This window comes from Haliotis cracherodii, unplaced genomic scaffold (assembly GCF_022045235.1).
Source record: "Haliotis cracherodii isolate W230 unplaced genomic scaffold, xgHalCrac1.p SCAF_18, whole genome shotgun sequence".
NCBI lineage: Eukaryota > Metazoa > Mollusca > Gastropoda > Lepetellida > Haliotidae > Haliotis > Haliotis cracherodii.
In genome coordinates, this window is record NW_027266273.1 from 21,949,661 (window position 1) to 21,962,297 (window position 12,637).

Here is a 12,637-nt window from a genome sequence, read left to right on the forward strand (position 1 = left end):
CAACATCACAATATAATATAATGGCAAACTGCTACACAACTGCCATACTATACTATTGTCAAAGTTTGGCCAATAAATGATAAAGTTTTCTCACCATCAACACTAACTGTCTCCACCTCTCTGCACTCTACATGCTCTATAGCCACTTCTCTCCATCTGCAACACTGGTTAGTTCAAGGCATACAACCTCCAACATACATCGCAAATAAGGAGGAAACATGTTTTAAATGTTCATAATTACAGTTTTATTCATACACAGAAAGTGTTTCATATGCAAAATGAAAGCAATTGCCCAACATGATCATATATGAATTCAATTCACTAAATTACAGACTATGTCAAGATCTGATTGATGTTACCATATCCAACAAAATCATTTGAACAACCAGACTCGTCTGCTCAAATAAGCACATGGACTGACTTGAAAAGATAAAAAAAATTCCAATGAGCAATAATGCACATGCTCAATTAATTCCTATGTCAAAGGTTAAATGATTACCACATGGCCACAAGTAAAATGTTACTTCCAGATTTTCCAGAACAGTTCTTAAATGGACATACCAACCGTTTCACTTGAAATACAAATGGTCATCATAATGCTTTGCTTTATTTGAACAGAGTGAAGAAAAATGTAAAATTAAACCAAAAAAAACAATTAAATAAGACAAAAAAAATTACAAATTTCATGAATTTAAAAAAATTCTCTTTAACTTTACATTTTTCTTCACGAGCCTTACCAAACCCATGTTACCTGTTGGCAAGTATCTTACCAATGTAACATTACCCATGCCCTCGGCATACTCTTGGTTTCTCAATGATTCTCTACTACAGTTCTTGGCTCTTCACGCACACAGGAAGCTGCATAACAAAGGTAAGGTGTAAGTTCTCTGCGGAACTTCAACATACACATATGTACAAGAGGGGTTTCCACCCTCAAATCTTGTAAATTGCATCTCACATTATCTTTGGACATTTGTGAAAAATGTCTTAAATTTAAATAGTCTTACTTAATTTAACATGAAAGGCATGCAAAATTATGGTCTTTTTTCTTAACCCTAACTTAGACTGGCAACTATTCTTCCACAATATTGAAAGGAAGAGTCAAACAGTTACTTTTAAAAAGAAAACTTTATGAAAGTTGCCAATCTAAGAACATACTAAAACTGTGGCGGGACCTTACCGAATAAACAAACATTCTGCCAAGCATTCATCTCGGCGAGATTAGATCTCCCCCATTGGCTTGCTCCCCTAAAATGGAAAGTCACAATTGAATAACATATCAATCCTGTCGCTGAAATGGCAATCTCTCGCAGTATGTACACTCAGCCAAAACTGCTTCATTGCTGCTTCTGAAAGAAATGTTGCAAGATTGCCAGATCAGACCAAATGTGTCAAACATCAACAATTCACCATGACTGCTAACAATTGGAAACTTGCAACAAAACATTTCCACATCAACGTCTGCAAATTCTCATATATGATACAACAATTTACATTACTGTCGTGACATTTTTGCCACTTTCAGATGTCCCATGGCAGGAAGTCACTGGACATTATCATACAACAATGTACAAAACTGCTGTGACATTTCGTCACTGAGGTCCTGTGCCTGGAAGTCACTTGTGTACATGGCCAGCACAATCGGCTTGGTTTCTGCTTGGTTGGTTCAAGCAGACTAGCACTTTGCAATGGAGACTATCTCCTGGCTTAGCTTTAATGTCAATCTTCGTCACTTGATTTTGCCATCTTAGAACACTTTGAACAGAATTCCAAAGATACTGTGTCATTGTCCACATGCAGACACACACCAGCAGTAGAGTGAGATTGCTTGCTCTTCTTGTTGGGGGTGTAGTCATGGTCCATAGCAGCACTGCGTTTGCGGGAGGCAAATGAAGACTTCAGTTTAACATTTTGAACATTTTCAATGTTACCTAGCAACCTTGATAAGCTGCTTTCATTTGCCAACACTGCTCGTAGGTACTGGACCTCCTCCTCCAAGGAAGTGTTTCTGTTCTTCATTGAGTCATTCTCCACTTTCAACTGACCATTCTCATCGGTAAGTTCAGAGACTTGGTCCTCAAGAGTTTTGATATACTGCTTCTTCTTCTCCCTGTTGATTTTAGCCTGAACCGCATTCTTCTTGTTTCGGTCATCCAGGGCCCTCAACACCTCTGTGGCTGTATTTGCCGTACCAGAGGTCTTAATAACTTTCAAAACCTTCACAGACTGAATACCTGTTGGTTGGGAGGACGTCACGTTGTCATGTGGAGAGGACTTACGAACAGTTTTTGAGGAAACAGGAGCAGTTTTGCCACTTTTCTGAACTACCCTACCACGTAGTGTCTTCTGTGGAATTTCAGGTGAACTTGACCTAGAACTACTGACAGATGTTTGTGTTCTGAGAGTCCTTACTGGGTGGTTGTTGCTGATATCAGTGTATTCCTCCTCAGATTCTGGTGACTGGGCAGTACAAAAATAGTCTGCAAGGTCCTTATCAGAACCATGACAGAAGGGCTCAAAATCTAAAGCGTCCACAAATTCATCCAGCATTTTTCCTGATGAATCAGTAACGCTCTGAGGGCTGTTAAGATCTACACTATTCAAGTCTTCCGACATGCCACTGTCCGATTCATGAAATGGCGACTTCTTCAGCCACTTGTCACCGGTCGTGCCTGTCTGAATAATTTCACATGAGGAATTATCTAAATCAAACAAGTTATCTGGGATGTCCATATCTAGAGGTACATCCATACCACCCTCGACTTTCAGTAAATCATCAAACGATAACGCCATTTCGCCCATTTCACTACGACTTACTCAAGATTTTGAATTCTGGAAAATTCCTTCTGAAACTGATCCCAAGTTTGCGAATAACACAACAAAACTGAGATATTCGGCTAATATGTTGTCAAATTAATCAACGATTCTACCCGAAGTTTGACTGGTACACAAATTACGTGTTACAACAACAAATGCGTTACCAAAATCCTTAACCAGAGCTGTACACCTTCCTCTACCGATGCCCGGACTGCAACTGCACACACATAACCTTCCGCGTTGACTATGTACCGAAGAAACGTTTCGCTAACGTCTGCGAACCTCAGCATAAATTCGGACAAATTGATTCGTCAACTGCTATCACGTGACAAATGGAGTCTAAATTTAGAAATGACGCTTGTCAGGTGCGCGAAACGTCCCACGAACGTTTACGACCTTATCACTCAAGAAAAAGTCCGCTACAAAATAAAGTTTGGCTCTATGTTTTTGATAAAAAAATACCCTGATATGTAATTGACAATTACAATTAGTTACTATCACGCCATAAATTCTTAACTTTGTCGTCATCTTTGAAAAAGCACTTCCCTGCCAGTAATGAGAAGTTTGTTTACTTGTGTTTATTTTGATGTTTGAGAATACGGAGTTACGATCCGAAGTGATAGCGATTGGTTTTTATTCGTCAAGGTAATAAATTTTATCGTTTACATTAACCTAGATATTTTTTGGGAATTTGAATTCCCTATTTATATCAAATTATATTCTGTATCATTTATTCACAAGATATTTGAGGTCAGTGCGGCAAAGAGGAAGTCGGAATAAGAGCAACATGGCGACTGCTTTGGAAGATACGCTGGGCCTGGTAGCAACAGATGAAGGCCCTTCTCTGAAGTGGCCTCACTGGGACCCATGTCACTGTAAAGATTGGGACAAAGAAAAACCTACGCAGCAATGTATTCTCAGAATTAAGCGGTACGCAATACCATTAGTCATATATCGATCAAATTACAAAGCGATATTTCCGTGTTCTTAGAAATAATGGTATTTTTGACAGTTTCCCTTTCCGTAAACTAACATCTGAACATGGACTATCTAGCTATTCCGAATTACGGTGTTTAACTATACCGATTCGAAAATGCCAACGTTCATTGACCGAGTGATTTTATTTCCATTTCACTCCGTGTTTTAGACCTCACTGGTCTTGCTGCGTGAACTGCGTGAACACCTGTTATGAAGTTGATATCAAAGGTTTTGTTGTGAATATTATATATATATATGATTTCTGCGGTTACACCTGATGTATGAAGATTTTGAAAAAGGGCACATGTTAATTAATTTCTTCAGCCTAAACAAACAGACAAAAAGAACAGTGGAAGCTCATCGGATGTTCTTATTTGGAAATGCCCCTGATGGTTATAGTTTAATAATAATAAAACGTATCCCTGAAGTGAAAGCATTTTTTGGATATCTTTGTTTAGCGGTAGTGAGAACTGAGATCTGATATTAATGAGATTGGGAAATATCACTCTTTCATTTTGAGAAACAGTGACGAATATGTTATGAATACTAAGTAAAAGTGTTCATTCCCTTAAGCACAGTCAGTCTGTGACTGCAGCCACTTGTCCGAAGACTGAGCCTAGTAGAATTCTCTTAAGTTTCATTAGGTCAGAAAGTAAGGGTTTTTGGGACAGACTGCTATATGCCTACTCACAATTTGCCGAGTTGGTTAAATAATCACAGACTAATTATACTCAATAATTGCTCATTATTGTTAAACAGCCGAAGTGTGGATGATAACCAGTTGATCCCTATCCTGCACCAGTGGTGTGTTCTGAATATGTTTGCAGTTTAACAGGTGTTCATGCTTCCACTAGCACTGTGCCCTATGATCGTAAACAGGGGCCAAACAGTTAGGATAGTAAAACTGGACAATTTGTGAGTACATTACCCTAAATTTCATATGCATTATACATTTTAACTTGTCTGTAAAAAAACCACTGTATTTGCATTGATACCTCAACATTTACCAATCTATAAACATAAGAAAAGAAGCTTAAAGTAAAGATCCAGCAACAAGACAGTGGCTTTATCAACTTGTTGGTTAGAGTGTTTTGGTCATGCTTATGAATGTCTAATTTATTGAGAGCTTAATGATAAAGAATAGATGATTAATTTTATATAATGTCGAAGACATTTGGGTCATTGTGGGTTGTTCAATGAAGATATGATGTTCAGAGAAGATATATATGTATACAAGTATAGAGTATATGTCAAATTCCATATACATAAATGCAGAGGTTCTATGAACCCTTGCGCTCAAGTCCAGATGGCTCAGTCAAGCTCACTCAGCTCACTGATCAGGTCTGCTATGGCAAATATGTACCTTGCACAGCAATATGAGTGTGGAAGATATTGTTTACATGTTTTGTTTGTTTGTTGTTTAACAAGGCAACTCAACAATATTCCAGCTATATGACGACGGTCTGTAAATAATCGAGTCTGGACCAGACAATCTAGTGATTGACACCATGAGCATTGATCCACGCAAATCGAATACGATTTGTTTACATGTGGATTATCATATGGAGTGAAGTGTGTTAAATACTGGTGTATGCTTATTAGTGTTATTTGTAAATGAAGAAGCAGGATCAGCGTGGAAGAATTACTTCGGTAACTCATGTTGCTCTAAATAACAGTGAGTTGTGCGATCTACCGATCATTTCACACACGATTTAGATGAAATTTTTGTCACGATATTGAATGAAATTTTGAATAAAATAAGTCAAATATATTACAAACATAAGTCCGGATATCAATGAACATGTTTATATAACCGTTCGTGTAATAATAGGATTAACTGGTGTACTTCAATTTGGATTTGTTAACTGGTATTTCTGGTGTTGCATGCTCATGGTGAACATCTGGTAATGTTTTTTCGCAATGGAGAAAAAACAATGTGTCAGTGTAAAACTTGAGTTTATTTAAAATGTATGGGAATTTTGGGAGCCATGTTTTACCACATGCTATGACTGAGTTAGGGCTTTATTTGACTGGTGCAATAGCGAGGGAACCCTGTATAACAAATAATATACTACTCAAAAGAAGTTAAAGAACACCTGATTTATTGGCTTGACAGATTAACTATAATCATATGACAACTTGGGTGTTCTTTAACTTCTTCTGAATAGGATATATTACTCTCTGTTACAAATTCATCTTACAGCATCTGTCTAATAGCACTGTTATGGTGACCGTGTGTACTGAAGTTTCTGTTATTAGAAAAAATGTATTGTTCTTAAACTACTGGGAGGATTATGGAACGAGGTTCAAGAGGGGGGTTCCTTTTGTTATCAGGCTGCAACTTTATCCACTACTCTGAAGCCAGAGTTGAACTAAATTCCTCTCTGTCAAGTAAGCTAAAGCTAAGTCTACTTAACAGTAAAATCTACTTAAAATGGTTCCAAAATAATAGTTCAGGACAGTAGATATGAGTCTTTTAGCACAATCTGCCTGATGGTTAAAAAACGCAAAGAGTGTTATTGCTCCAGAAATCAAATTCAGACTTTGATTTTGATATAGCGATGTAAAATACAACAAACTAGATGTATCATGTAGCCTTGTGTCTATGTTTCAGAGATAGCATGACCATCTACATCTATGTACTATGTTTCAGAGATATCATGACCATCTACAACGAGCCGCCGCCGGGGATGTGCATTGTGCCTGACAAGGAGGACATCACAAAGGTACTGCCTGGTTCATGCATGTGTCTCCACCCACATGGCCTAGTTGTCTGAAATGTTGGATTTCCATGAATCATGATAGGCAGTAACTAGCCCCTGCTTTATGCTTTTAGCAACCTATTATTTACCTAGCCCAGACTCAATTATTTGAGGATCAACGAGATATGGCATGGAATATTGCTGAGTGCCATATAAAATAACAAACCAACAAACATTTCTATGCCATGTCTACAGACCTCTGTTATGTAAATGACCGCCTCTGTAGTCTAGTGGTAGAGCATCTGCCCAGAGAGCAGAAGGTTGGGGGTTCGGTGCCCGGCCCTGACATACCAAAAGATATTAAAAGATGGTACTTGTTGTTACCCTGTCTGGCACTCGGCATTAAGGGGATAAAACAGGCACTGGTCGGCTCAGAGTCTGTATACTGAGTACAATCAGCCACATACACACTTACACATGCATGCACATCGCTATATAAGTGCAATAATCTTGAAAGTGACGTTAAACCCCATTTCACCTCACCTCACACCTGTTATGTAACTGTAAATTTGCAACTAATGCATGAACCATTCACCACATTCACTCATTCACTCACTCAGCAAATTTTCACATTTTCTTTGCAGTATGTATGTCATAAGTGATGGTAAGTTAAAGAGTTTCCCATGTGTTCTTGTAGATCCATGCCTTGATAACTGGCCCGTTCGACACCCCGTATGAAGGAGGGTTCTTCTACTTCCTCATCCGTTGTCCCCCAGACTACCCCATCCACCCGCCTCGGGTGAAGCTCATGACAACGGGGGACGGGCGTGTCCGATTCAACCCTAACCTCTACAAGAATGGGAAAGTGTGCCTTAGTATCATCGGGTACGGTATTCCACTGTCACAGTAACAATGAGTGAACTGCACTTGTCATGATGGTGGTATTGTTTTAGTTTAACTGGAACAACTTGTTTGGTGCTGATGTCAAGGTGTGTTGGGTCTCCATAAGCGGATCCGGGGGGGGGGTTCCACTTTTAACAGTTTAAAACCAAATGTAATATGTTGTAGACCCTCCCACACTGAGAGGATTTTGATATTTTGAACCCCTCCCCTTTTAAAATGCTGGATCCGCCCTTTGTGTCATCCTTTAACTTATGGGTTCTCATATTCTCTTTCAGAGTGAAACTACTAAATGGATAGTAGTTAGTCAGTTCCATGTGCTTGTTGTAAGAGCTGACTAAAATGACAATCAGGTGGTTACAGTGTAGTAGCCTGTATGGCGTATAATGTTAATACTGTGGTATATATCATTGGTCTGCCTGGCCGAGACTCTATTCTTTACAGGCTGTCAACTGCTATATTGCTGTGTGGTAAACAACCTTCTGTTGACTCACTCACTCACTCACTCACTCACTCAGAGTATGCTTATGTATGTGATAACACTAGTTATCCCCCGCAGAACCTGGTCTGGCCCTGCCTGGAGCCCCGCCCAGAGCCTGTCCACAGTTCTCATATCAATCCAGTCACTACTCAACGAGAAGCCCTACCACAACGAACCTGGATTTGAAAGGGTAACTATGTGTAACGATTCATGGATACTTAGGTACAGATGATACTAACCCCAATCATCAGTTTGTGAGATCGTGATGCACTATAAATAAAACAGGAATTACCTTCCATAATGACAGACAGTAGCATAGAGTAACTGGCAAACATTGCAGACCATGAGGACATGGTGGTAGATTACTTATCCATTATCTATTACATATAATAACTATCCCTTTTTTTAAAACTGTTTTGTTCTTGTTTCTTGTTGAAACAGGTGTTAGTTTTTGAGATAATAAAAAATCAATATTTAGCAAAAGCTTGTGTTGTGTTGAGTTGTGTTTCAGTGATTTCATTATTTCGTACTATTTGTTGTGATGTATTTATACCAGCCCTTATAATGATACGTATCATATCGTGAAATATCAGGTGATACTCAGCTCTACTGGTGTACCCACAGATGAGGTTAGTACCCTTAACATGTTGTTGTTTTATGAACAAACTAAGTGGGTAGGTTGTATATCATGCATGTTCTATGTTCAGGAAAGGAATGCAGGTGACGCCAAGCGATACAACGAGATCATCTGTCACGAGACACTGCGTGTGGCAGTGTGCGACATGCTGGACGATCACTCCGTCTGTCCCTCTGCCCTCAAGTAAGACACTATACTCATCATTTATTGGTACAGATAATTAAAAGATTGAATTTGATTTTTTTTATATATTCATGCCTTAGTTACTGTTTTTACAACTTTTCGTCCCCCAATACTTAAAGGTAGTTAGGATAAATATCCCTGCCTAAATTAGGGTAACAAAAAATGACTAAACTTAATTATCTATTATACATATTGCCATTTGTGTTCAGTAGACGTCCACCTTTCTGGGGTTAATGTTTATGGATGTAGTCTATCTTATTGTTTTGCTTGAGTGAGTGAGGAGCACAAACATAGTCAAACTGTCAGTGTAACTGTATATACAATCTCACTAAAATCAGATCTTAGTTTTCGCTACCGCTAAACAAAGATCTGAGGACATCCCATTACGGGTCACATCAGAATGACCTTTCGCGAATTTTGACCGACCAATGAAATGACTGACAAGAAATCGACATTAGCCAATCAGAAGGCAGCTTTCTCGAGCTTTACGACACTAGATTCAAACTGGCGACAACACTTCGAAACATATTTTGACGTATTCTCGGTTAAAAAATAAAAACTGGAATTCTGGAATGGCTTTTAGATGGCCTAGATTGTATGGATATAATCATAAAACCCGTAACTGTCGTTGCATGATTAGAAAACACATTCCGACTGTCACTTTCATGATCTGGTAAGCGACGCTCTGATTGGTTGGATGAAAGGTCGTTCTGTCGTGACCCTTTATGGGATGTCCTCAGATCTTTGTTTAGCATAGCGAGAACTAAGATCTGATTTTAATGAGATTGACTGTATATAATGAGATAAGTGGTATCTTCCTTTCTGGGTAAGTGAGAGCATAAATTTGTTAACACAGGCCTTCTAATGCTACTGCGCATGTGCAGAAATTGTGCATGTGATTAATATAGGGTTGGATTAAGGTGAGGATTCTCCTGTTAACCTGACAGAGGAAATTTTCTTTAGACACAAATCCACTGATGCTTGAGAGCAGTTTGGTATCGCATTCATATTGAGTCGCATCTTTGGCTAGGGGCCAGTGGTCGCATTCTTTTGGAGATGCATTAATATCACGATTTACAGTAAATGTGAAGAGTTATCTCCCTTTGTTCCCTCACCTCAATGGCCCCTTGTGTCAGAACCATAGTCCCATTGTTCTTACTTGATTTCAACATATAAGACATGCTTGTGAAAGGCAACACTTGTACATTGCTTGCAAAAGGCAACACTTTTGCTTTGCTTGTGAAAGGGAACACTTGTACATTGCTTGTGAAAGGCAACATTTTTGCTTTGCTTGTGAAAGGCAACACTTTTGCTTTGCTTGTGAAAGGCAACACTTTTGCTTTGCTTGTGAAAGGCAACACTTTTGCTTTGCTTGTGAAAGGCAACATTTTTGCTTTGCTTGTGAAAGGCAACACTTTTGCTTTGCTTGTGAAAGGCAACACTTTTGCTTTGCTTGTGAAAGGCAACATTTTTGCTTTGCTTGTGAAAGGCAACACTTGTACATTGCTTGTGAAAGGCAACATTTTTGCTTTGCTTGTGAAAGGCAACACTTTTGCTTTGCTTGTGAAAGGCAACACTTTTGCTTTGCTTGTGAAAGGCAACACTTTTGCTTTGCTTGTGAAAGGCAACACTTGTGCTATGCTTGTGCAAGGCAACACTTGTGCTAAGCTTGTGAAAGGCAACACTTTTGCTTTGCTTGTGAAAGGCAACACTTGCACTGTTTCCTGTTAGAGAATTTACATGGCTCTGAAGATATTGACACTGCATCAGATGTGTAAGTACAACCAGTGTACATGTGTAAAGTTGCTGTATTTCCAGAACATAAAGTATCTCAAGATTCTCAACTGTTTTTGTGTGAAATGTCTAACTTTTCCAAATTTTCCGTGATGTCTGCAGGGAGGTGATGGAGAAGTCGTTCCCGACGTACTACGACTACTACGAGTCCATCTGCACCAAGTACAGCCACCAGCAGGGGCAGACAATGCAGGTCAGTGACATACAGCTTCCAACACAGATATTCAAACTCCGTGTCTGAATGAGGGCACATGTAGCCAAGCCTTCCGAGGCACCACATCTCACGTGGACACAATGGTGTAGTTACATGCATGCTCATACTACAGCCTCTAGTAGTCTGCTTCAGACAACTCCCTGAGCTATTTAGTTAGCCTGTATTCATTCTCAGTGTTCTGGTAGTTGCATACTGAGCTGGTGATTAGCAGGTTTTGTCATCCAAACCGTGAAGATCCGGGGTAGAATAGGTCTTCAGCAACCCATGCTTGCCCTAAAAGGCGACTATGCTTGTCATAAAAGGCGACTAACGGGATTGGGTGGTCAGGCTCGCTGACCTTATTGATGCATGTCTTCGATCCATATTGCATAGATCGATGCTCATGTTGTCAATCACTGGATTGTCTGGTCCAGACTCAATTACTAACAGACCGCTGTCATGTAGTTGGAATATTGCTGAGTGTGGCGTAAAACAACAAACAAACAAACAAACAAAATATCATCCAAACCTGGCCTCCACAGGAGATAGTGCTTGGGTGAGATCAAGCAAACCCAACTGGAGATATTGCTGCAATGAAATTACATCCCAATGCTTTGCAGACCATTGTGACGTCACAGCAACTGATACCACTGATCTCTCTGCTGCTGAAGCTGGTTAGCAGTACATTTTACACAAAAGACACTGCTTATTACGGTTTACAAACTTAGCAAGTTGGAAAAATGATTTTGTATGTTAAATAGAATGATACCCTTGTTTCTTTTGATATGAAATATATCAACACTTGCAGACTCATATTTTTAACTTTTATCGACTCATGTACATATATTTGATATCAAAAGACACTAGAGATTATAATACTCAACTATATTGATGTACATCTTTTACAGGATCCATTTGGAGAGAGGCGGGGGATATTTGACTACCAAGGCATAAAGAAAAGACTGGATGTGATAAAAGCTAAGCTTGATGAAAACTTGGACAATTCCTCGGATAACGACGACCTCTCTGATTCAGAAACTGAGACAGCCCCTGCATCCCAGAGCTGACATCCTACACAACTGTGCTAGTGACACTTTCAATGTGTGTGTGTGTATGTGCCATTGTAGCTCCAGAAGATCATATGACCCTACAGGACCAATGAGTGTGTCTGGTCTGCAGGCTTGACCAATCAGCTTCCACCTACACTTAAGCCCTGTATCTGGCACAGTAATAATGGCCAGCACCTGACACTGACAGGGACACACTGACCGTGTTGTGTGTCGGAGTGGTCAAGTCACACACAGCCAATGAGCTTTCAGTCACACTTGTACTGACGTGTGTCTACAGCTGAGATATGTTTGAACAATGTCAAAAACAAGCTGACAAGTGTTTCATTTTAAACAGCCATAGGGCTTTCATTTCTATTCAGACAAGGAGGTGGAAATATGATGATGATGTTGAAATATGATGATGATGATGGTGATGATGATGTTGAAATATGATGATGATGATGTTGAAATATGATGATGATGATGATGATGATGATGATGATGATGATTGTATCATTGACGAGTTCAGTCCGCCTGAACGAAGAGTTGTCCTACATGTTCCATAGGTTGGGACCACAGTTGTTGTAGAGAGTTTTTGGAACGAACGATCAAAAATCAATGGAAAACATAGGGAAAATGATATACTGACACACTTTGAAAACACATAATCAACTTTAAAATGAAATCAGAAAAATGCGTTTTTGTGTTTAAGTCCATCACCAAACACACTGAATGAGATTCAAACCCATACAGCAATGTTGTGTTTAATTATCTCGAACCTAAATACCAAGAACAACTTCATTTACTTTTTGTGGCCATTCTGCCAAATTTTACAAAATTTGAATATGCGATGTCAGAGTGTTTCAGAATGATTCATCTTTTGCATCAGTTGAATGATGAAGA

At 39.2% G+C, this 12,637-nt stretch overlaps 2 protein-coding genes across 2 annotated transcripts; one reads left to right on the top strand and one right to left on the bottom strand.

The window, feature by feature from the left end:
* Positions 1–221: 221 nt before the first annotated feature.
* On the bottom strand, positions 222–3,073 carry LOC139465890 (cyclic AMP-responsive element-binding protein 3-like protein 1). The gene is made up of 2 exons (XM_071247868.1): positions 1,181–3,073; positions 222–858 (listed from the first exon to the last, which is right to left on the bottom strand). Exon 1 carries the CDS (start codon positions 2,800–2,802, stop codon positions 1,720–1,722), a length of 1,083 nt encoding a protein of 360 aa, XP_071103969.1. The 5' UTR covers positions 2,803–3,073; the 3' UTR covers positions 222–858; positions 1,181–1,719.
* Positions 3,074–3,604: 531 nt separating this feature from the next.
* On the top strand, positions 3,605–12,140 carry LOC139465401 (ubiquitin-conjugating enzyme E2 Z-like). The gene is made up of 7 exons (XM_071247108.1): positions 3,605–3,747; positions 6,449–6,521; positions 7,195–7,382; positions 7,957–8,068; positions 8,586–8,698; positions 10,595–10,685; positions 11,594–12,140. The coding sequence occupies exons 1-7, from the start codon at positions 3,605–3,607 to the stop codon at positions 11,750–11,752; spliced, it is 879 nt and encodes a 292-aa protein (XP_071103209.1). The 3' UTR covers positions 11,753–12,140.
* Positions 12,141–12,637: the final 497 nt, after the last annotated feature.

Excerpts from the sequence above, each read along its gene's own strand:
- LOC139465890 (XM_071247868.1), bottom strand. The coding sequence starts at position 2,802 with ATGGGCGAAATGGCGTTATCGTTTGATGATTTACTGAAAGTCGAGGGT.
- LOC139465401 (XM_071247108.1), top strand. The coding sequence starts at position 3,605 with ATGGCGACTGCTTTGGAAGATACGCTGGGCCTGGTAGCAACAGATGAA. Across the intron at positions 3,748-6,448 it reads TGTATTCTCAGAATTAAGCG|AGATATCATGACCATCTACA; the intron begins GTACGCAATACC and ends ACTATGTTTCAG. Across the intron at positions 7,383-7,956 it reads GTGTGCCTTAGTATCATCGG|AACCTGGTCTGGCCCTGCCT; the intron begins GTACGGTATTCC and ends TATCCCCCGCAG.